The sequence below is a fragment of the Sturnira hondurensis genome, unplaced genomic scaffold (assembly GCF_014824575.4).
Source record: "Sturnira hondurensis isolate 20B ecotype Veracruz unplaced genomic scaffold, ASM1482457v3 Scaffold0019234, whole genome shotgun sequence".
NCBI classification, from domain to species: domain Eukaryota; kingdom Metazoa; phylum Chordata; class Mammalia; order Chiroptera; family Phyllostomidae; genus Sturnira; species Sturnira hondurensis.
In genome coordinates, this window is record NW_028091865.1 from 3108060 (window position 1) to 3133032 (window position 24973).

Genomic DNA, 24973 nt, shown 5'->3' on the forward strand with positions numbered 1-24973 from the left:
TCTTAGCAACACACGCTTCCTGAGACATCATGTCGGCGGAGCTGGGGGACCACGTCGGCCGTGTCGGCCAGCTGGGTGGCCTGCTGCTCTTCCTCCTGCCGCCCAGGACGGCCTCGGTGCCCCTGCGGAACACGAAGGCCCGTCATGGGAGGCCTCGCGGTGTGCGACGGGCCCCTGTCTGACACCTCAGACCTTCCTTTTCCGCCTGTCGTTTTGATAAGGTGGTTTGTGTCAGCGGCCTGTCAGAACGCCCCAGGTAGACACACGCTGTGTACTTATTACTCCCAGAAATGAAATCTCCTTGTCTCATTGCGGCAAGCCCCGAGAGAAGTGCTGAAGAGGGACGCGCGTTGTCACACAGGGACCCATCAGCAAGCGTGTGAAGGCTAAAACTCATCGGAGCCGAGGCTTATCCTGACAGGGACGGTTTCACAGCCGTGTGTGTGGCTTGCGTGGGCACCCCAAGCCCCAGGGATGCACGGTGTGCTCCTGAAAGGCCCGTGGGCCCCGACTCTGCAGGGCTTTGATGTTTGCTGTCCGACCGGCCTGCTCAAACCACCCGGCTTTGGCCACAGTAAGGCCCTCTCACACGAGAGCGCACCCTTGAAGGAGCCCATTCATCTCGGCCTCGTGGGCTGGGTCTCCTCTCACACGAGAGCGCACCCTTGAAGGAGCCCATTCATCTCGGCCTCGTGGGCTGGGTCTGCCCGAAATTCGGCGCCGAGGAGGAAAGCGGGGCCGTGGGATGTGCGTGAGTGGTGGGCGGGGCACCCTATTTGCAAAGAAGCCACATGGCCTTTCACCAACACTCGGAACTTGCGCAATGTCCCGGGATACGTAGAAGTACGCCGGGGTTCTTTTGCCCCGAGGGTTGGACACAGAGCGTCTTGGGTCCAGGGGAATCCTGTGGGCATCGGCGAAGCACGGAAGCCCCTCGAGAACCCCTGGGAAGCAGCCGCAACTGCCAACCCGGTGACTTTGCACATGCACGCCGGTGTCTTTGAGGATCCCGGTCGTTCTCGGGGTCTCGCAGAGCCTTGCGCCCGCCCTCTGCGGAAAACGCACATGTTGGTTTTTTCTGTTCCATTTCCCCGGGGACGCTCCTGGACCTGAAATACCCCACGGAGGTCGCGACCCCAAAAGTCTTCTGTTGGTGTTTTTCGCCTCGCCACCCAGCGAATTCAACACGGCTGGCTTCACTCTGTGCTTCACCTGCAAAGGCCTGAGGGCAAAGAGAAGGCACCCACGAAGAGCACATCGGACTAATGCCTGCCGTCTGAAAGAGGCGGCGCACTATTTTCAGATTCGAGACTGGCCGTACAAGGCCAGCCCCCCTCCCCCCATGCAGGGAGGGACTCCCGTCTCTCCCACCGTGGACACATCAGTTGCTGTCGCTCTGTGCCAGGGAGCCGGCGCAGTGACCCCTGTGGGCACAGATGACAGCCCGGTGCCCCTCTCCCGAGCGTCCCCGTGTGGAAGACAGCGGAGCTGTGATAAGCAGAATGTGGTGGTGCCCCGGGTCGAGAGCTCCTGGGAGTGTTATACGCCACCTCACAACCAGAGCAGTGCCTGCTGCTGCTTAGTCTGTCTTCTGGGGCCCCCCCTCCCTCCCTCCCTCCCCTCACCACGGCCCACCCGCCCGCCCGCATGGCTAAGCAGCCAGAGGCAGGGCCTGTTCCCTGCGAATGAATTTCACGGTGTGATAAGATGCAGGGCTGTTCCCCCGGGGGAGCTCAAAGCCCTCCTTTGTCAGCCCCGGGGGAGGGTCAGGGTAAGACTTGCATTTTAGCAGCTTGAGCCTGCTAGTCTTCACGCTGCAGAGGTCTGCTCTCAGGAGGGGCGCCGAGGAAGGGGACCCCCAAGGGGCCAGACTCGGCAAGCACTCGGTGCTCTTTACAGGGCCAGACGCCCTCCTACCGTGGGGCAGCCACGTACACGGGCTGCCCACAGCGCGACCGCCACGCCAAAGCCATTGCAAGGAGCCCGAGAGACCCAGCCTCCTCTTGCTTGGAGGCTGCGGTCTCACTTGTCGCCCTAACAAAAACAAACAAAAAAGCACAATCTTTCGCTCAGACTTTTTAATCAGAAAGAAAAGAAAAACAAAACAAAACAAAAAAGCTCTGGAAACAAACAGTCTTGGAAATATGGAGGATATAGTTTGGGGGTTTTGGGGGGGTTTTTTGTTAGAAATCAAACTTCGAGCTCAGAAATTAGCCCTTCTCGGTGCAGGGAATGGGTTGCGTTTTCAGAAGGCATTTGCCGTTGGAGGCCAATCGGAGCTCATTCCACCTGGAGACAGCCTCTCTGAAGGAAGGCTTTGCAGGAGGAGATCTCTATCAATGACCCCTGGGAGCACAGCTACAATTTCTACTCCAGAGAGAAGGCGGTGGGGGCAGATGGCCCCTAAACACTGACGTCATGGAATAGGACGCCAATCCGTCGGTCAAAACCAGAGTGGGCCCTGGCTGGTGTGTGGCTCAGGGGATTGAGTGTGGGCTGCGAACCAAAGGGTCACAGGTTCAACTCCCAGTCAGGGCACAGGCCTGGGTTGAGGGACAGGTCTCCAGTGGGGGGCGCACAAGAGGCAACCACACATGGATGTTTCTCTCCCTCTCTTTCTCCTTCCCTCCTTCTCTCGCTAAAAATAAATAAATAAAAGCTTTTTTTAAAGAAAGCATGGTGGGTTTTGCAGTGGAATTATATTCGGCACAGCGGCGCTTTCTCAGGTGACACCTACCAGGTGACACCTCCTTCTGGGATAGGATGCTCCAAGATTAGGGGTTTGCGGCGGCACCTTGGCCTCGAGGTCGAAGAAGAAGCCTATCACAAATACGGGGCCCGGCACAAATAACGCCCCTGGTTTATTACAAAATCGTTCATCAGCAAATCGTGAGCATGTCATTGTATAACCTGACAATATCACACTCAAGCACACCCTATGACACTTTAGGTGAAATGTCCAAATTAAAACTATAAATCATTGCACCCATATTATTACCGCACCCCCCCCCCCCCGGGGAGGCACCGCTTCCACCAGACCCTGCGCAATGCAGGGACTCAGGCAGGGAAGGCCCACAGGCCAAGGAAGTCCACAAGGCAGAAAGTGAGCAACGAGAAAATGTTTTCCGGATCTGAAGCGTCCTTGTAAACATCACAGATTTGCACGCACACCTGCTCCCACCCAATCCCTCAGCTCATGTGCTACCCACCCGAAGGAGGGCTCTATACTGAAAGACAGGTGTGCTTGTCAGCCTGGGCCCTGTTCGAGTCCGTCAGCCGAGCAAAGCGCCCCCTCGGCTCAAAACACTGGTGACCACCAGGGGACGCACAGGGAGGAGCCGCACGTCCAGCATCGGGGCGAGAGCCAGGGCGGGAGTTTCTCCCAGACAGAAGTGTGGATAGACACCACTGCTCCTTTGCTGAACCCTCCCCTACACACACCATGGACAGACAGACAGACAGACAGCGACTCTGAGTCTCCATCTACCTGCCTGGCACCGCTCACCCCACCCCGGCCACTCCCTGAGACCCGGCCCCACCCAGCTTTTCCCCAGGCCCGAACCTGTCTTGGCGATATTTCTCCCAAGCTGCTGGTCTCAGCCCTCACTGTGCAATTCTGTTACTTGTGTCGAAGGTCCACCCTCCCCCCCGCAGCAAGCAGCAGCTGGCCTCGGCTCAGAGCATAGCCCCTCCCAGGTGCCTCCGAGCCCCAGATGGGCATCCAGCAACCACAGATGGCTTTGCACATCCCAGCAGGTGGCTCCAGGCTGGGCACACGCAGGGGCTGACCTGGCCCCGCACCAGAGGCCCTCCCACGAGGCCCCAGAAGCCCACACCAGGCCAACCGCCTCCACCGTGGACACACCCCAACTGTGGACTTGGCAGGCGCCGGTGACATCGAATCCCGTGCTGAGGGACGGCCCCCACACCCTATCTCCCGCACCGGAGTCGCGGCCAGCCCTCACGGCTGGCTGGTCTGGAGGCCACCAGACTCAGCCTCAGCCGGAGGGCACGCAGCCCACCCAGGGGACAGCCGAGGAGCGCCTGGCTCAGGCGACGAGGGAGGCTGGGCCACTGGGCCCCACAGGACACCTCCTACACAAGGCCACCCTACCAAGAGGCAGGAGACAGCAGTTCTTGTAATACATGGAAAGAAACAGAGCAAAACTCGGGGAAAAAGAGCTGAAGGAAGTGGAGGCGACAAATTGAGCAGAGAACAGCCCCCCTGGCACACCTGTCTCTTCCTTAGCAGCTCCCTGGGGCCAGCCCTCATACTGCTGAGGACCGAGGACGGGTTTCTGTCCTTGCTACAAAGACACCCCCGAGGCCACTCAGCACAAGCAGGGCTACTCGACGGACGAACACGGGAACACGGCGATGCCGGGCCCTCTGCCTGCACTGGAGCGAGCCCTGCCCTCTCCGACCGTCCGCCCACAGGAGGGGGCGCCCCAGGGGGCGCAGACGCAGCACCGCGTTGCTGGGAGCACCAGCCGCCAGGCTGGCCGGCGTCTGGGCCCTGCGTCCTTCAGGGGCAACAGCCCACATCCCGGGGACTGGCCAGGCACCTTCAGGGCACCTCCCTCCCAGGAGCCCCTCCAGGCTCCGGGAGAGGCCCCTGCGGTGGGTTCACACGTAAAATCTACTGCATTAACCATTTTCACACGTCTTTCTTACTCCATCCGCTTCATGCCTGCACTCCTCTTGGCAACGGAGGGGTTTTTTTTTGTTTTTTGTTTGGGGGGGATTTGGGGGGCAAAGGCCGCCCAGGGCGACATCCGTCTGCTGCCGTGACAGGGCTCCACGGGGCCCGGCCCTCTTGTGCAGGCTGGCACCTTTCTCCAGAAGCCCCGGGGCCGCATGCGGCCTGTGCTGGAGTCGCTTGGCCGCCGACCCGCACCTCGGCGCCACCCCTGGACGTGGCTGCTGATGCCCCGCCCGCCCTGGGTGCTCTGTCCCAGAACCCGAGCAGCAGGCGGAGGCCGGGGACCATCAGACCACGGGCGAACCGGGTTCTAGCTCTCCACGGGACCACAGCACGATGAGAGCTTTCTGTTTCAAATCCTCACCGGGGGGTGTGTGGGTTTTCCTTTTTCACTGATTTTAAAGAGAAAGGGAGAGAGGGCGGGAGGCACTGCCACGTGAGGCAGGAGCATCCGTCCGTGGCCTCCTGTATGCACCCCAACCAGGGGTCCGACCCACCCTCTCGGTGCGTGACCGGACTGGGGATCGAACCCACAACGCGCCGCCCACCCCCTGAGCCACCAGCCCGGGCAGCGCCGTGAGGATTTGGACGCAGCTGCGGGCTGGGGCGAACGGAACGGGTGCCGCATTAGAAGCGGAGAGGGCAGGCCAGGGAGGAGGGGCGGTGCACGGCTATGAGCAGAGCTGAACCGGGCCGGGGCTGGTGAGGAGCAGGGTGACCCTAAGGAGGTGTCCTTCAGCCGCACTGCCCAACCAAAGGGGCAGCGGAATGCAGGGAGGGACCCGGTTAGTGCTTGCGGAGGACGTACCGGGCACACGCCCTGAGAAAGGGAGCCCGCGCTGAATAGACCTGCTTTATCCGGGAGAGACATGTGAAAGCCTTTGGGAGCCATGCTCATGGCCATTGCTAATTAATGGTTCCACGGATTCTCATGCAAATGTGTCCCCGGGCTGTGACGGGCTGACGCCCGAAAGAAAGCCTGCAGTGTCTGCAGACTGCGCGGCGAGATGGGAAGACGGGGCCCCGAGGAGACACAGAGCACACAGAGGACACAGGGAACCCGGCCTGGCACCCTGGGAACGGCGGGGAGGGCTCCAGCCCGCCCGGGGGACCCCAGCTGGCCCTGTCTCAGGGCAAAGCCCCCCCCGCCCAGGGGACGTGCAGGTCAGGCCGTGGCTACAGAAATGGGGTTGCCCTCAGCAATGATTCTCAGCGTCACGCACATTCATAAAACGGACAGACGACCCCCACCGGAAGTTCATGGGAGGCAACGGAAGGAAGGGAGGACATACAATAACCGGTGAGAGATGAACCCTCAGTGGGCCTTGACCGCCGTCCCAGCTGCCGGCCGCAGCTCCTGCCAGCCGCCAGGGAGAGCACTGATCACTCCACCCACGTCGGGGGTGTGCAAGGGAGACGCAAGCCGGGGGCCGGGGGGGACCAGTTATTCCTGCTGCGTATGCCACAAAGCATTTTCTTCTGAGAGTCAGAAATACCCCATCCTACCATGGAAGATACTCAAGATGATGTTCACAGATGTGACGCTGAAGAGTTCCTGACAGGTCTTCCTCACGGCCTGGCCCTGACCTGGACTGCGACCGTACGCCTGCCTACAAGGTCCCGTCTCCCCGAAGCAAAGTGGGTGTCCTCACTCCTGCAGGGCCTGACTGTCTGTGTTCACAGCCCGGATTCTGTGCCACTGCACCAACCCTGTCTTCCTCCTGCTCGGAATCCGCAGCAAAATCCACAGCAGATACACTAAGATCCACCCCGTCCATTTGCGCCTGCCTTCACCACGCGCCCCACTGTTCCTTGTACCTGTTTCAGGTTTGGTGGTGTCAAGGCGCAGGAGACAAGGAACAGAGCATGGCTGACAGCCACCAGGGGCAGGGCTACAGCACCCACGGTCGTTTTGGGGGGCGCTGTCCCAGACAGAAGTGAAGGGGGTGCATAGGGCGTTGTAACTCGGTGTCCCCGGAGAGAATGGCGGCCCTGCGTCACCCTCTCCAGCTCACTTTCTCTCGCGTCCCCCATTCATCCTCAGGTGGGTCCGGTCGGCTGCCACTTTCAAACACTTCCCACAGCCCCGTGTCCCCTCCCTCACCTCCTCCAGGAGCCAGGTCTCACATTCACGTGCACAAGCCCTTCAGGGTCCCCTTGGGCAGAACAGATCCTCTCCCCACAGACGCCACCTCCCCTGCACATGGCTTTGTGTTTCTGCCTTGCCCTCCTCGCCAGCGACCACATCTGAACTGGCGTCTTGTGTTTCCTGGGGGCGCGCACTGTGTCTACCTTCCCATTCGGGCATCTCCGTCTTGGGCGCACAGTAGGTGCGTTCCACCAACGTTCAGACCGGGAGTGAGGAAGGAGCGGCATGACAAGAGCACATGGGTACAGATCGGCCGCTGCCTTGCTGTGGTCGAGTTCGGTTCTGTGGAATGCCGAGTGTGGCAGCAGGGGCTGGAGAGTCAAGGTCGACCAAAATAGACCTGGCCGCGGCCCTTGAGGGATTATCCAGCCGAATCCCTGGGCCTGGGCCACGGCAGGAATGACCCTCACAGCCGTGAGCTTCGGGTTCAGCCTCAGGCCCCGCAGGCCCTGTCTTCCAATGCCAAGGCTCCCAGCCCAGGGATGCAGCTGGCCCGGCTTTGCCCGGCCCACGCCCCCAGTCCTTGAACTTGACCCGGCGCCCTGTCTCCTGCTGGTCTTAATGCACCCACAGAGGATTAGCAAACCGTGTTTGTATCCAAACAGCACGGAGTAACAGTAGATGCCAGCCCTCCACCACCCCGCCCCCGGGTAGATAAATCTGTGCTCTGCTACTAGGGAATTAGACACCGTAAAACAGAAGCCAGCAGCGGCGTGCCTGACCGTCTCCGCGTGACCCGGTCACGCGAGGAGAGACCGCTCACAGCGGCAGCACAAAGTACGTCTGACCTTTTGCTCAACGCTCACCCTGATGGGGCCTCAGAAAGGGCCCCTTTTCAGCAAAGAGGACGGGGCGTCCCTGCAGTCCTGCTATTACCTCCAGGTAACGACATTGTCACAGCGAGTGACGACCGTATGGAAAAGAGAGGTCGGTGTCCAAAGACAAGGTTTGATTGGCACCCAGGGCCACTCATGGACCTGCGGACCACGCTGTGTTGAGGTGATGGGCAGACAGAGTTGGGTGAAGACCGGGACAGGTTGTCCCCGCAAAGCCCCAAGTCCTCATTCACTGGCCCGTGCTGTGCTTCCTCCACCCCTCCCCCAAATACAGCAGGGGCCAGGAACCGGGTGGCTGCTCACCCTGCATTCATGAAAAGGAACTGAAATTATCCGCCGATTTCGGAACTTTGCAAAGAGCCCAGGAGCTCAGAATGGTTTTCTCTGGTCGCATAACGCAGTTTGGATCGCATCCTCAGGACAGAGCCCCAGTGGCGGGGGCAGTGGTGAGAAAGCGAGTTTATCTCGGTAGGAAGGTCCCCGTGGAGACAGAGCAGAGAGGGGGTGTTATCAGAAGGGGTGCCTTCCGTTCGACCCCCAGCAGCGCGGGAGTATACGCGGGGCTGTGAAAGAGGCCCTTTGAGGCCCAGAAGGCGGGATTCGATAGCAGGTTATCGCAGACGCCGGCCTGGGGGCTCGCCAGCGGACGGACTCGGGGAGTGCGTGGAGGAAACAGGAGTCAGCAGAGAGCTGGGAGCAGCCGGCAGGGTTTGCGCCTGCCCCACGTGACCCAGCCCGTTGGCAAGACGGGCCCGTGGCATCCCCGCCAACGTCGCACGCTGGGAGGAAATCCTGCCTGTGGTGAGGTGGGCCCCACCACCTCCGCACCCAGGACCCAGCAGTGCTACCACAGGCCCCGAGCTGCTGGGTGACACTGTCTTGCTCACAAATGCCACATGAACTTGGCAAGTTGTGAGCTCGACTGTTTTCCATGCTCCCGTGATGGTCAGACCCTGGCTTCCCTTCGCCACAGGGGGAAGGCAACCGTAAACACTTAGCTGAGTTCTTCCTGCAGAAACACGCAAAGAAGCGAACGCCATGGGAAAGGAGAACCAGAGCTCCAGGATCTGTGTTTGGGACCCAGCATCCCGGTGCCTCGGGCCCCAGGGAGAGGTCCCGGTGCCACAGACCCTGCTGTTGCTACAGGAATATGTGGGAAGGAGACACGCCCAGGGAGAACATCGGAGTGCGCGGCAGAATTACGGGGTGACACAGAGAGGCTTCTCTGTTTCCGTCCCCACGGACCTGGGATGGGTGTGAGCTGCCTTCACCGGAAGCAGGATGTCTGATACTCTGCAGTGATCAGGATGACAGCTGATGTCTGGAGGATCAAATTCTCTCCTCCCTATAGGACTTGCTCGGTTAGGGGCACGTCTGTATTTCGGGGGCTGAGACGTTGGGGGCCCCACTCAGGTCCACAGTTTAAAAAAGTCTCCACTCAGGTACGTTACCAGTATTGGCAAAGGGAGCGCTCCCCCAACTGGACCTTCAAAATGGCCAAGCAAGTCACTGGGGACATGCGGACTGGGCTTCCCTCTGGAAAAGCGATCAAGTCACGAGGACATTCTGAGCAACACTGCAGCGTTTCGGCGTTAGCGTCTCCCGGCCGGGAGCAGCGTGGGGGGCTGGCCGCCCTGGCCCCGAGGCGTTTAGGAACTCGGGAGATGCTGCCGGGCCCTGGGCCTCAGGGAGCCCCTCCAGAGGGAACGCTCGACATCCTCCCGAGTCCCAGAGGCACACTGGACCCACAGGTTTGGCACTGGATGAAGTGGTGGCACCTGTCCAGGTGGGACACACACACCGCCCGTGATAAGGGGCCTGCGCGCCTGCATTTCCTGCCCGTCTCCAGACTGCCTGATAGCTGGAAAAGTCAACTCTCACCCAGCCCGCTTCACCTGACGTGCCCCGGGTTGAATGCCAGCGACACCTGAGAGCTGACGGCGTCACCCAGGCTGGCAATCCGCCCTCCCGCTCCCGCCCCAAACTGGCACGCAAGCAGCCGGGGCAGGGGTCCCCGAGAGAAGACGGAGCCCGCTCTTGTCGGCAGGGGCGTCGTGGGAAGAGGAGAAACCCAGCCATCACTGGGGCCTTGGGATAGACAGTGGGAAGCTCTACATTTTAAAAGTTCCAAATTCTGTCTGTAGTCTTTCCCCCAGCCCTACCCCACGGGGTGCTCAGAGTGGCCAAAATGTGCCCTTGAAACTCTAGCATGTCCCAGTGGTTCTGGTCCAGGCGGGGGCGCAGGCACACGCTATGCTCACCTCCCTCCCACGGTCACATCAAAGCTACAGTAAGTTATAGAACACCCACCCTGGACAGCCAGCTGAACACGAGCTGGACGTGACTCCTGTAACTAAGGACATGAAGAAGAAGCCACGTGGAGACCGGCCGGAGGGGCGGAGACAAGGAACCAGCTGGTGGTTATGAATCGGGAGGGCTACTAGGGCTGCAAAGGTCCCCCCTGAGCAGGGAGGGGTCCCTGCCCCACACCAGGCCCCCAGCCCGGAGCGGCAGTACCAGGAGGAGGAGACCCCACAGCGTCCGGCTGTGACGTCCGCGGGGTGTCCACCGGCTAGACTCTGAGGCAGCCCCGAAAAGGGCCGCAGACAGAACCCCTTCTTCTGTGTCTACCACGCCAACTCTCCACAGACACAACCTGTCTGCTTATGTGCCATCACGCAGCACGAGCTTGGTGTGGAGCCCGTGGGAAAATGAATAGTTTTAAACGTATTGGTGAGTAAGCGGAGGAATCGTTTTAAAGAAAACGGGAAACTATGTTCGCACAGCTATCAGAGGTCATTCCTTCGCCAAGTATTCGCCGCCTCTGCCTTGCTTTGTCACGAGAAGGGGAAGAGGCCTTCTCGCGATATTTTTTGTGTATCCTTCATCGCGTGCCAGGAAGGCACCTGTTGCATCGAGAGGGCCTCACCTCCGGAAGAGACTGCTTAAACGCTGGGTTCTCACGGGTACCTCCCCTTGTCACGTTACAATGCATTTAGGACCGGTCATGCGATTTACATTAAGGAAGGGCATTTTCATGCTGACGAAGGCAAGCTGCGTGATTTCCGTATTCAACGTGGAAATACATTTTTCCCGAAACGTGGGTCAGGGCATGAACATGTCGGTTTTAGAAAGGTGAAAATTACATTTCCTGTACGGTTGTTTCTGGCGGATGCGGTGCTAAATTCATCTTCTGAAGAGTCATTTGAAGCTGGTTTCAAAAAGGGGGGGAAAAGCCCTGGCTGGTATGGCTCAGTAGATTGAGCACCGGACTGCAAACCAAAGGGTCACTGGTTCGATTCCCAGTCAGGGCACAGGCCTGGGTTGCAGGCCAGGTCCCCAGTAGGGGGCGCTCGAGAAGCAACCACACATGGATGTTTCTCTCCCTCTCTTTTTCCACTTGTTCCCCTCTCTCTAAAAATGAATTAATAAAGTCTCGTGAATGAATGAAGGAATGAATGAATGAATAAAAGGTGTAGGATACCTTAAAAAAAGAAGAAAATGAACATCCCTGTGAAGCCCCAGTGCTGAGCTGGGGTAGACTCTCAAGCAAATGCCCAGGCCCACGGGGGGGCATGTGGGTCTGAGCCTCAGGCAACACTTCCGCATGGTGATAAAAACCAACCCTGTGCCAAATAAAGCAACGTGTGTGCGTATTTTATATCATGATACTACATAGCGTGCGTGTTGAGAAGACCGTTCCTGAAGAGAAATCCAGTGACAAAAAGTGTCTTAAATTGCAATGAAAAATCAGTTCCCCACAGAAAGCCCAGACACAGACTGGCTGGGGCACCTGTATACTCACACACTCACTCACACACTCACTCACACTCACACTCAATCATACTCACCCTCGTGAGAGAGAAGACGAATCCCTGAGCCCAAGCTGCCGAGCCAATGAGTTCACTCCGTTACTTTTGTGGCAGGAAAAAGTCAGTTCTTGGGGGTCACTGCATGGAAACCACGTGGAGAGCTCCCCAGGGGAGACCCCCACGGCCCACACCATATCTGGGTAGGGGAACCCCTCCTCTGCCAGCCGCACCCCGGGAACGGACCACTGAGGATCAGCCTGGAGCGATAGGAAGTCAGCCCACAGCGGCCAGTGCCCAACCTCGGTTCCCTTCTCCCGCCCAGGTGCAGTACCAGGACTGGGCAGAAAACAAGTTGGCCTTGAGAGAAGCCACGCCCTCCCTGTCATTCAAGATTCCACCGGCATCCACGCCTCCTTATCATATTCTCCACGGCCGGCGGGGAAACGAACGGGGGGGAAGGCACCCAACTGCGTCTTTGTCTCCACACGAGACGCGCACACGCACACAGGGCGACGAGCAGACAGACACAGGGTGCGGAGGACCAAAGTGGACGTTGGGGAGCGGAGCCCGGTGCCCTCCCGGGCTGGAACACACAGCAAGTCAGTGCAGGCGCCGAGAACCCACCCTGCACCTCCGAAATCCCGCCGTGGGGAACGAGGCGGGCGACGGGCTTGCCGGGCACCGGAACACGTCCCCACCCATCCCGCTTCACGCAACACTTTCCAAATGGCCCAGATTTACAGCTGATTGGGCCACACAGCCCAGCGGCTTTGTCCCTCGGAAGGGATTACTCGGGCGCCCGGAGGGCCCCGAAGAATGGGGCGGGGGGGGGGGGCTGCTCGGGCGTCGTGTGAATCCCAGGACTCTGTACACTGTGCTCATTGAAGCAGATAAAGCCAAGTTAAAGGTTCATTTAGTGCCTCAGAATGCAGCCCGAGGACGCATCTTTCCGAAGCAGCGTGGAGGAGGAGGGGAGGGGTACCCTCAGTGCAGGCATTCTTGGCTGGCACAAAAAGGAAAAATGGGCGTACAGTGGGATGTCAAAGCCCCCGTTTGCCTGCCCTGGGGGAGAGAACGCGCCGCTCACGCCCTCCCCAGCACCGCAGCACGGACCTTCCCGGCGTCCTCGCCCCCCAGGCTTTGTGCGGTTTCTCTTGGGAAACAGGGCATTCATCAGCAACCACCCAAGGTCAATCTCTCGGCTGTGAGAACAGGGGCCGCATGCTGGCCGCAGCCTGCGCTTGATCCGCCAGCCTGTGGAGGGCGAGCCAGGCAGCACCCCCATTTCCTGCCAACAAAGCCCCCCACCCTGGCACGGTAGAGAAGCCCGTGGGGGCGGCAGCTCCCCCGAAATAGTCCTTGCTGGCGGGGTACGAGGCTGCTGCCAGCCCCGCGGCGTCCACACTTCTGATAAATGGTGCCCCGTGTGGAATCTGACCCAGACTCAGTCCCCTGCGGTTCCTCACAGTGCACGGGGTTTAATAAGGGGATGCGGCAGGAGGCCACTTCCCCACCGGCCAGCAAGCTGCCCCCGCCCGAGTCGGCCTGGCCGCAAAGGTGAAGACGCACGTCTACATGAATGCAGCATCTAATGGCAAGGTCACTGCCACTCCCTGTCTGTCGCCGGAGGGAGCGGTGACCGGGCTGCCGTCCCAGGGCCCAGGGCCCTTTCTCCAGCCTCAACTTTTCAGGGCGGACTCCTAAGGCGGGCGGAGAAGGCCCTGCGTAGAAACAACATAAGCATGTCCTGCTAACCCTAATCATAACGAGTGAGACAGCGAGAGGGAGGGAGGGAGTGGGGGTGGTCTTTACCAAGTGAAGTCTTTACTCATTCCTTCCCCGTCACACATGGAAAATGAACTCACCCACACTGGCTCTGAAAAGGCCCAGATGAGAGAATTCCTTTCTTTATTGTCTACTTTTAAACACTATTCTCTGACCCCTGCTATTTATGACTTAAGAGCTGTGAAGACCGGGCCAAACCCCTTTGGCTCCGAGCGGTGAGCACGAACAAAAGCTATTCACCTTTGTCCCACTTACCTCATTTCCCGTCCGGACCGGCCTGCACCGCGCTGCCTGCTCTCGCGGCCGCTCTCAGCCACGGCCTCTTGTCGGCTGGCCCAGCACCTCATTGTGCTGGCCGGGGGGGGGGGGGGGGGGGGCACCGCCTGNGGGGGGGGGGGGGGGGCTTCTGGCCGGAGCGCGGCGCTGCCGTGGCCCTCCCTCTGCAGCTGGACGAGGGCCGGGGTGCATACAGATGTCTTGTCACTGCATCTCGGCGGACCATGAAATCGTGCGTGAAATGCTCCGGGCAGCTCAACAACCCCTCGGGGTTGATGTATGGCCTGTCTCCCTCGCGAAGGCAATTCACAAAGATCCGTGTGATACGGCCACAAAGCACAGCTTCCGTGGGTGAGGGACATGAGATAAAGGGAAATCAAAATTAAAAAACGGGGACAATGCACCAATACTGGGAGTCGGGGGCAAAGCGGGTCTCCCTCGTTGAGAACAGGCTGTTTCATCTCTGACCTTTGTAACAGCCCATTCCAAGGCGGAAACGCTATTTTTGGTGATGGATTCGTGGGACCCATGCACAAGAGACGCGGCCAGTCTCTAGGGGAGCCAAAGTACCCACACTGAGCCTGGAACGAACACCTCTCCACGTTTCCTCAGAAATATGGCGCGGCCCAGCCGGACGCAGCGATGTCCCAGCACAGGCCTCAGTGTCTGGGTCTGGGCGACGCTTTCTGAGAATATCACCCACGTGACAGCAACACGGAATTCCAGCGTGGGGGCCAAGTTCCCTTGGTAGGAGTACACAGTTGAGTCTTGTAATCCGGGCGCCGATGGGAGGGTGTCTGGAAACTATGTGTCCATCACGCCGGTACCAATATTGTTTCTCTCGGGGGATCTGTTGGTGCCACAGGGATCCAGGGAGTTTGACGCCGGAGTCCAGGCAAGTGTCACCGTGCCACGGCTGTGTGGCCAGGGTGTCACCGCTTCATGGCTGGCGGGGCCCTCGGTAGCTCTGACACTCGCCATGAAAAGGGAAGATCTTAAGGTTGGACGTGTGCCCTCCAGGCAGACGTGTGCCAGAGGCGACGGTTATAGTTGACGACGGCCCACTTTAGAGAGACTTGTGTTCTCTTCCAACGAGAAGGAAACGGAAGACACAGACTCCAAGGCAGAGCCCATGCACGCAGCGGCAATAACTCAGGGAGGGAAAGTCATGGACAACGCACGCTCTGTTTAAACATCACACACACACACACACACACACACACACACTTCGCCTCACCCTAAGAGCATCACGCTCCAGGCATCGGATCTCGCAAGGTGGTTCTCTGACCCAAACCAGTTCCAAAAGTACTTAGGGTAGTTGCATGTCAGTACGTATGGGGCGAGAGAGTTTCTTTCGATGATAATGGGGGAAAGCTAAGAGTCTAGAGAAAGGGAAAGTATTTTAGTTCACAGGACGACCTATATTCCCCTTATCAGGAGGGTCACACGGCAAGAGTGGGTCTTGCTGGCCAAGGGGAAGTCGGGTCGGAACGGGAACCTAGCCGTTTTCCCTGGAAGGACTGTTCCCCCAGCGACATAGAGAAGCAATGTTTCCGAGGGGAGTCGGTGACACCCCTGTTAGGTTTCTCAGTGGAACTCCTGTGCAGGGTTAGGCACAGCTGGGCCTCGCCCCCAGGGCAAGCAAGGATTGCCTGCAGGACAGAGTCAAAATGATGGAAACAAAAAACCGAGGAGGGGGGCCCTAAATTCTGGGAAGCATTTTCACCCCAGCAGAGAATCTTTCCATAGGGACTTTCCTTGGGTACAATTGGGCAACACAGTACACCTCATGTTCAATGTCTCCAAATTCTGCCCCCCCCAAGCCGTTGACACCCCAATCTGTCTCCTGCAGAGCACACAGCCCCCAACCTCCGGTGGACCTCGGTGTCTGGGACAGCGGCCACACCCAGCACTCGGCGATCATGCACGCTCCGCGGCCCCCTGAGGAACACATGACCATTTCCAGACATCTGTCAAGACGTAGTCAGCATGTCATGCACCCTGACCGAGATGTGTCTCACGTGCTCAAACCGAGTTCCGCGTCGAAGGCCACACCTCAGGAGCCCTTCTCCGACCGTGCACGTCGTAAGTGTCTTTGTTTGCCTGTTCTCTCCTCCGGCACAAAGACGGGTTGATGGCGAGGGATCGGGGCCGGGCGAGGACCGGCACCTTCGGGGAGGTGGGGGCTCCCGCCTGCCACAAGCCCGTGCTCCGAAGTTTACAGCAGAGGGGAGTCTTTCACACCCGTGAAAACGGGCGTGGAAAATTAGAAGCCCATTGGGTGTTTACTATGCCACAGGTTGGATTAGACCCTAACTGAGAATCTGTGCTTGCCTTCACATAGTGGTCGTGGGGGAAGCCTGGCTCCGCTAGTTTCTGGCTGAAAATGCCTGGGGATGTTCCAGCCACCACACGCTGATGACCGCCCCAAAGCCTGTGAGATGTCTGGGGAAAGTTCCCAGCGTGGGGGCAGAGGACGGCTACTGTAAGAAGGACAGCGGAGCGAGGGCAGGTCTGCAAGGGTGTTCAGGCTGCCGCCCACGCCCCCGGCTGGGATTAGACCCGGGAGCCTGCTGCACTCCAGGGCCCGTGACAGATGCCGGGGGCGGGGGCGGGGGGCAGGGCGGCAAACCCCTAACTGTTCCAGTCATTCGCTCATCCCTCCACCTGCTGTCCTGTCAGCAGGGGCCCTGCCGGGAGCCCTCACCCCTCACCCCTCCTTCCTCCCCACTTAACAAATGAGGCTTCGACACCAGGGGTTGATTTCGCCGTCTCCCTCACATGTTCTTTGTGCTGCCTATTTCCAATTCCTCTCCCTGTCCCCCGCCCACTCCTTTCTAGAACAGATGCTGTCGCCCAAACATTCCTGCACAGTGACAAGGGACAGACGAAGTCCTTGACAAACATGTTGCGCCCCGACCCCCTCACGCAAGCTTGCTGGTCATTGGACTTTCAATCCCATAGAGACGGTCAAGTTCAAGGGCTGGGGTCCCTGGAGAGAGACGTCATCTCTTGGGAAGCGCAAAGGAGTAAAGGTCATGGGGGCAGTTAGAACCATGCCATTTACAGACATGGTGTTATAGGGTCGTCAGGGCTGGCAGAGTTGCATTTTACTGAGCACGCTGCTATGAGTTTGTGCGCACAGTTACTTTTTTAAAAGATTTTATTTATTTGTCTTTAGAGGGGAAGGGAAGGAGAGAGGGAGAGAAATATCAATGGAGGGTTGCCTCTAGTGCGCCCCCTGCTGGGAACTGCATCCCCTGCTGGGAACTGGCCCGCAACCCAGGCACGTGCCCTGACTGGGAGTCGAACCGCGATCCTCTGGTTCGCAAGCCCGCGCTCAATCCACTGAGCCACGCCAGCCAGGGCGCACAGTTACTTTTTCAAGAGAACATTGGCTGAACCTCCACACCCCTCACACGTCCTGCTCACAAGCAGGGCACACAGGGTGCCACGCCAGCACTGGTTTGCGAAATGACTCAACTGTTTCTCTTCTCTTCCCACGTCATCACAGGCTCTCGACCGCCTCCTGAGAAATGACGCGATGACCTTTGCTTACAGAAACGAGCACGTCGGGATCCAAACCAAAGGGACGTCGTTATTCCCCCTGAGATGTTTCCGACGGGGGCTTCTTTCTCCCTCCCCGCGGCACAAGCCTGCGTGTCCCTGGAAAACCACCGTCCATCCAGGGTGGCGCTGCCTGTGAAGTTACCGGTCGTTTCCCCAACACATCTGTGCGGCGGACAATGCACACGCTCAATCCGAGTCAGCCTTGTCCCTGAGGTTGATGACGTAATGTCAGGGAAAAGCGTGCCAGTATCAGTACGTTTTACAATGGGCTTTCAATGTCCTAAAATACAGAAAACATCTGTTGCTGCTTTGAATCGGGGAGAAATACGGGGTGTCCAACGTGTCCTGTTTCCACGAGACTTCATTTTCTCCTCCCGGAGACAGGTTTTCTTTGGCGTCTAGTCTGTGGGTCTGCAGTTGTTACCACGTACATCCGAAAGCATTGAACCCGACACGAAAACCGTCTTGGCCGGCCACAGGTGACCGGCTGGCAGCGTTCCGACCCTGACCCCGTAAATCTCGCAGCTGTCCAGGGAAGCCGGCCAGATGTGCGTGCAGGAGCCGTCCCAGCCCTCCTCACCTCCACAGCTGGCTCCAGAGACGCCTGGGAAAGGACTCGGAATTGGCAGCTAGAGACCCCGCAGGCACCAAACTGCCGCTGAGATCAAAGCCCTCCCCCTCCCCCCCGCCCCGGGCACCCAGACCGAGGGACGGCCCGGCGGCTCTGCAGCAGGCATCCTCCAAACCAAATGGGAGACCAGCCAGGCGACCCCGTGACCACCCCCCAAAGGAGCAGAAGGGCCTGCGTGCTCCCCGGAGACAGGTGGGCTGCCACCAGGGTGCCGCAATGAGGTGCGAGGGTCAGAGGCCCCGGAACACATCAAAGGTGAGGCTTTTCTAAAGCGGACACACGACTCTCCTGCCAATACGCAAGGGCGTGGGGCGGACACCCGATTGTGTCTGATTTCAAAGAATTCTGCAGGCACCGGGCAGGCGTTCCCTTGGGCCTGAGGGGAGAGCCAAGGGAGTATACACTGAGGCCCATTCCAAGGCTGGAAGGGACGGACAAACAGCTGCGGAAGGGCTTATTCGTGGGACAAGCATCTTGGCTCGGGACACAACTGGTCTGCGCTTCCAGGGACAAGAGCGGTGCACACCACCATCTGCTTTCCACCACAACTGCACGGAATGAGCCCCCGAGAGCAGCCTCAGGGATTGGGCGGGGGGGGGGGGAGGACAGAGTGCTCAGGGGAGGGGCCAGTTGGGGGGAAAGGGAATGAGATCACATTCTGGAGGGAGGCTGCGGGTCGGGGCTTCCCAGGGAGGAGTCAGAAACGGGCAGAAAGGGGGCGCTTTGTGGGACATACGCCATCAGCCTTCTCTTTTAACATGTATACAGAAAGCTCTGTCGGCGACGTCATTCCGGGGTGTCTTTGTTTGTTTCTGTTCTGGTTCCTTTTCGTCTTTGTAATCTTCCATCGCCACATGTGCCCAACACCGTTTCCCGGGGTTGTTTGATTTCTACGCAGCGCAAGGTAGGGAACCGCGTTCCGAGCTGCATTTGCTGGACGCCTCGACCCGTGTGCTGACTGGCCCCAGGAGCGCCACCCACGGCGCGTGTGCCTCAGCGTCCTCAACAGAGCGTCGCTGCCCACGGACCCCTTGATCCTCAAGGCCCGACGGAAAAGCCCACGCGTGGTTCACGAAGCGCGGGAGACACACACGGCCGCCTTCTGCGCACAGGTACACAGCGCAGATAATGGCACCCGAGGAAGCCACTCTGCGATCAACATGCACGGGTCCTTCCCGAGGATTCGGACCGAAAACAACCCTTTGTAACAGATCCCCAAGTTCCCGCTGCAGTTAACGGTGGCTTATGGATTCATGGTCATTTTCAGGCCAAAGGAGCCGATTTGTTTTCTGCAAAGCTCAGTGTCACGTGTGAGCCGTGCTCAGCCAATTGCAAATGCGGTTTAACAGCCCGCGGTCCCCAGAGCTACGATGGGTTTAATTCAGGTATTTTAAACGCGGTTCGTCAAGGTGCTGACGGCACCGGGGGAGAGGGCTAGAGACCCAGGCAGGGGACAAAACAAAGCCAATAAAGTGAAATTAGTTCCAATGAACCTCTTTCACTCAAGTGGCAAGCGGATAAAAAAGGGCCAGTTCATTTTTGGGGTGGGATGAGGAGAAAGGGGACGCTTGGGCGAGAAATGATGGTGATACAACCAACTGTTGTCTGCCTAACACCCAACAGAGACAAAACTGAATGAAATGCACTACTTAGGAAATTGAGTCAGCCTCGTGGATGGACATATATACACACACACACATATCTATATTCAGCCACAGTAAGAGGTTAGCAACACTAACTAATAGTAAAATGGAATGGTCGTCACAACAGACTGGAATACACGATGCGAATTCCGTCTCTCTCTCTGTCCCATCCCGAAGCTGACCGCCGAAACGGCTAAGTGAGGGACGAATGGACTAGTGCGGACCCTGGACAAGGGACGATGCGTGTCCCGGGTCGAGGGAGTGGGACAGCTGGGAATTCCACCGGGACGCTCAGAACGGCATGAAATTTCAAACGGATACACTGTGTATTCCTGGAAACTTCTATTTGATGTTTTCCGACCACGTTTTACCAGGGGTAACTGCAACCGTGGATAAGGGGGAGCCCTGTAGTGCGCGTATAATAGGGACCAGAAAATGTCTCTTCAGAGCAAATGTGTATGATGTTCTAACGGGCCAAAGGGCCATCAAACAGACAGTTCACTTCCACCCAGGACCCAGAGGGTCAGAGTGAGGCAAAGCGTGTGGTCACCAGACTATTTCACAACCACACAGCCGTTCTGTGCTACTTTTAATAACATCTGTGTGTACAAAGTGAAAGGATGCAGGCGTGAGTGGGAGGATGTATTCTTATCATAAACTTCTAAGTTTAGGAATGTTATTCCATAGTCATCTGCGTGGAGGTAACGTGTTTGAAAGACCTCTCAGAATAATAATATTGTTCATAATTCTGTTCTCTTCTTAGTATTGTGTCTTGCTCAGGTAAAATGTGGGCTATGAACTACAGAAATGCTTCGTTTTTAGGTCTAAAAGTCACATCCACAAATAAAGGCCATCAAACCCCGATGGTGGGAGCAAATCTGCTGCACTGTCTTCGGCAGGTGTAAGCTTCATTCATTTATACAACAAAATGTCATTAAAACCTACTCGCTGAGCGGAGCCAAAGAGCCTCGTGGTGTGAGGTGTCGGGAGCGAGGCACAACTCGTTCGCTATTAAAGATGTACACGGGTCTCATGACACGTGTGCAGCACGTGCGTGCAACACAAAGCACTCCGGATGGAAAAGAGACCGTCCGCTGAAAGACTCAAATTACTTAACCAGCAGTTCTTACACACGGAGCAACTCTATACAAAGTAACTTAGGCCTAAGTCAAATGTATCTATTTGGTCTATCGAGAAGGCGCTTTCTCCTTCATTTTTTTCATTCAAAACAACGCAGAATAAAGTGAGAAATGATGGGGGAATGGCAAACGACGATCCACGCCCCCTGACGGCAGGGGGAGGGCACGCTGATGAGTACGGAACCTGCACTTGTGACCCCACCCCCTGAAGAGGTACAGACACATTGTAGCCACACCGGTGCCCTGCTTTCGATTTTGTTCCACGAAAGCAGACAATGTAGCCATGGCTGTGGACCAGGTGAGGAGTACACCCGATTTCTCTGTGCTTCAATTCTGCAATTCCTGGTGACTCTATAGTTATTCCGAAACTAAAAGTGTCTTTAAAAAATATTTGACACACTCATGAAGAACATACATACCTTAGAACATTGCTTGTGATTCTGGCACCAAACCAGGGAACCGTTGTTCTGTGAAAAGGAAAAGAAATAGCGACACGTTAAAATTTTTTTCCTGAGGAAAAACTACAAAGGCATGTAGGGGTGGGAATAGACTTTTTTCAACATTTGCATTAACCGGAGACCAGTGTTGCTGTCCTGAGTTTGGTTGTTAGAGAATGGGTTTCTAATATAAGCCCGGTCGTACCCTCGACTTCTCGATATAAACAAAGACGTATAAAGGAATAAGGATTCCAAGCTGTGCCCCAGGAAGGGTGAGCAGGGAAACGCACGCTCAGACCTGCCTGTCAGAGCGGTTTCGGCGAGGTCTCAAGGCCAGCACCCAGCAGGCTCCGCCTCGCTACTACCCGGTTCACACCACTGAGCCTGGGACTCCGCTGTCCCCAGGAAAGCCTTCTCCTTCCCTTTTACTGGGCGGGTGCCAGGAACCAGGGACAATCCACCCCCGTGCCTCCGTTTACCCAGCTGCAAAGCAAAGGGACAAATCTCACGCGTGAGGTCTCGGGGATGAGTCAACAAAATCATGCATGTGGGTGGGCGTCCACTCGTTAGGAAAAAAAATCTCCACGCTCGTCGCCAACATTCGAATGTCTGTCTAGAAGCTTCCCGTGCCCCACGAGTAAGATTTTGGTCACAGCTTTTCCTTTGGCCGGGACGTTTTCCATCTGGTTATGCCGGGCCGGGGTACTCGGAACAGACAGAAGAAACCGTCTCCCAGTGATAAAGATGTCGTGTCGTGTGACCCCTGGGTCTTTGAAGTTCAAGTTCGGGCGTGGGGTGACATAGCCCATTTCCTGCTTGAACCTCTACACTATTTTTAAGAACATCAGAATGGATGTCGGTTTGCAGTTATATTTAAAAAATTAAAATAATAACATCTTTAAAAGATATTTGTCATGATTTTATTGAGAATGAAGTCACCTACACACGAGTCACGTATTTAAAGGGCACGATTCCGCGGCTTTTGGCATCTTCACGAGGGTATGCAACGCTCTGCCAATCCTTTTTAATCGACCTGGAAAGACCCTCACGCTCCCTGTTCCCTCCCCTCCCCCGCCCCCCCAGCCCCTGGCACCCACAGGTCTGCCTTCTGACTCCACAGCCTGACCTCCCCGGGGCATTTCACATACAAGCAATGACATCGTGTGTGGCCTTCTGTGCCTGGCTGCTCTCACCTGCTAACACGGGATCCCCCAAACCACGGCAGGATCTCAAGCCTGCAGGATCAGCCCTTCTCCTGTGCATGTGAGGATGGCGAGGCTAAGATCTGTCAGGCCCAGGGGAAAGCTGAGGGGTGAAATGAAGCCGGGGGTCCTGCTGCCTGCTCGGAAAACTAGCTCTGGGGGGGGGGGGGGGCAGCTTCCCTGCCCTCTCCCTCCCAGGCCTTTCCTTGCCTGGACAGGCGAGCGGAGGCCTCTGCAGGGGCCGCTGTGTGTCCTGCACGGCTGTCCAGGGGTGTAGCGCACCCTCCTCCTTCGGGGTCTGGGCTGCCTTAGATCCGAATCTGAGCTGCCCAACGGCAGGGCAGTCCAGGAGGGACGACTCCCTGTTTCCGCTCTGCCTGCGCGTTCCACACTGGCCACAGACCGGCTCCGGGGGGCGCCAGACACAGCTGTCCGTCAAAGCCTCCCCAGGGACCAGGCTGCACGAGGGGGCGTGGCCACCGCTGCCGGCCCCAAGGGCTTGTGGGCCGAAATGCAACTGAGGGGTAGCATGCCCCTGACGCAGTGGTTACCGATACGTGTTTGCTGATGCCCTACTGTGCGCTTCGCTGCAGCAGGCCCTGGTGCTGGCGTCTGGCGTGCGCACCCCTCATCGGTATCCACCATCCCACCCGGGAGGCGGTTCCCTGTTCTCCAGTTAACAGACAGGGGGTCGACCAGCCGACGGAAGGGTGAGCAGTGAAATAGGAACAAAGCCAGCGGCCGCCGCCCGCGGCAGGGGGACAGGGTGTGTCTCGGGGAGCGATTCCAGGGGGCCTGGGCCAGCCCCAGCCTCTAACCTTGCAGGGACAGGTGAGAGGCAGGCCCACAGTCCCGCATCTCGGGGACATCCGGGTGGGCGGATGCAGAGAATACAACCGGAGGTTGGGGACGTAGGTAGAAGGCAGGTGACAGTGAATGTGGACGTATCAGTGGAAAAAATTCTTTTTGTTCCCGTCAGAGGTTTAAAAAAAAAAAAAGGCAGAAAGAGCCATGGGAGGAAGTTCTCTGCAGGACTCCCCTGGGTAACACCCTTCCGCTCCCCTGGACAGTGGGCCAACCCCCAACAACAGACACAGAGAGAAGGCAGCAGTAAAGACGGCCGGCGGGGACCCCGTGGAAACTAGGGTGCCCCCACCCAAGGGCTCAGACAGCCTCCGAACCCACAAAGGAACCTGCCTCCGCAGGGCCAGCCGAACCTGCTTCCACGTCACTGTGAGTCAACATCAGAGCAGGTCCACACCCAAGGCAAGTTCATTTCCAGCCAAATTTCCCACTGATCGTGGGACAGAACGCCCCGTCATTAGAGAGAAACATTCGGGGCAACGGCCAGCCATTCCAGACGATTATTTATTGCGAGTGTAGCGACTTTTACTACTGAAGACAGCATGTCAAAGGATGCTCGGGGGGGGGGGGAGATTAAAAAGATCATTCAGGCAACGTGTTTAGCAGAGTACACAGGGCGTGTGGGGGGAGGGGAAATATGTGGTGTTGCTTTGTCATTATCACTGCTTTGAAGATCGGGGAGCGATCCCGCATCGGAAATCTCCCAGTCTGAGGAGCAACGTGCATCCACTCTCACTAATCTGGCTGAGAAGGGGGCCCGTCCTGCGTTCCCCCCTGGCGGGGGCAAGCCTTTCCCCGTTTGCCGAGGTGAGCGGTGAGCTATGCTAGCTGTTTCCGCCTTTGACTCCCGGGACTGGCCACTGTCTGTCATGGACGGGGAACTGTCTGTCTCAGGGGTCGCAAACATTTCCCTGTGCATTATTCGTCTTTTGAAATTATGCACGCTGTTTTTCCATGCAGAAATTTTCTCCACACACACACACACACACACACCCCTTCCCCAAAATGCGTCCGCCTCCTCTTTGCGTTTTAGGCTTCCTGTTTTCCCTGAAACAACCCCCCCCCCCCAACCTGTTAAGCTTTGGCAGCTACTCACGCTCTTGCCTTCATCTATCATCACTCCATACTCCCCATACTGTTCCTCCCCACAAAGAACTTCTAAGAAGCCTGACTAATGCCATCACGGGTATCTGTAAACCCCCCCGGCCGCCGTGTTCCGGCCAGGTGTGCACCCTCCAAACAGGGGTGCTCACCTGGGCAGGTGAGCCGCAGAAAACACAAGCACCATTTCAACATCCCGCCCTGGGGGAAGCCCCTGCTCACGTTGCAACAGCCCTCGCCGGGTAAGCCCCTTGACAAGGAACATAAAACACAGTATTTGCGGTGCCCGTCCTGTTCTGGCCTCAAGCCAGCAAAACAGAGCGAGGCCAGGAGCACGAGACAGGAAAGCTGTTGCCTCCGGAGGGGGGAGGGGGGCTGGGACCGCCAGGAAGGATCAGACAGCGGGGCCTCTGAAAGTCCCTCCAGACGGCATCTCGTGTTTTATCTGTGCTACCAGATCAAACGTGAACGCTAGTCCGTTCCCCTTTCAAAGAGTGTACACGGGTTCAATCACCTGCCCCCCACGTGGTTGCCAAGGCGTGTTCAAGGTTTCTCCAAAAAGCCTTTTGATTTTTTTCCCCCTTAAAGCAAAAAGTAATTCTTCAGAAGCTGTGAAGAAAACCCTCGATTCACTCCAACGCAGCCCACAAGGAGGAGATGGAGATGAAGGAAAACTAGTTATGGAGACACAGCCACCTGAAAAGAGGACAGAGGATTGTAGCAGGCCCCACATTTCCTTTAACCTGACCAGGTGTGGGTGGGGCGCTGTCACGGGGGTCACCAATGGGCAGTTTGGGGAAAACAGCCAAGTCTCGTCCAGCGCAGG

General features: G+C 57.6%; 1 protein-coding gene across 1 annotated transcript in view; it reads right to left on the reverse strand.

Moving 5' to 3' along the window:
- Window positions 1-24973, reverse strand: part of ANOS1 (anosmin 1) — a 104903-nt gene that overhangs the window by 56255 nt on the left and 23675 nt on the right. Inside the window, exon 2 of the mRNA XM_037027715.1 lies at window positions 20963-21010. Coding sequence (XP_036883610.1) covers window positions 20963-21010 — 48 coding nt within the window. The remainder of the gene's footprint in view (window positions 1-20962; window positions 21011-24973) is intronic.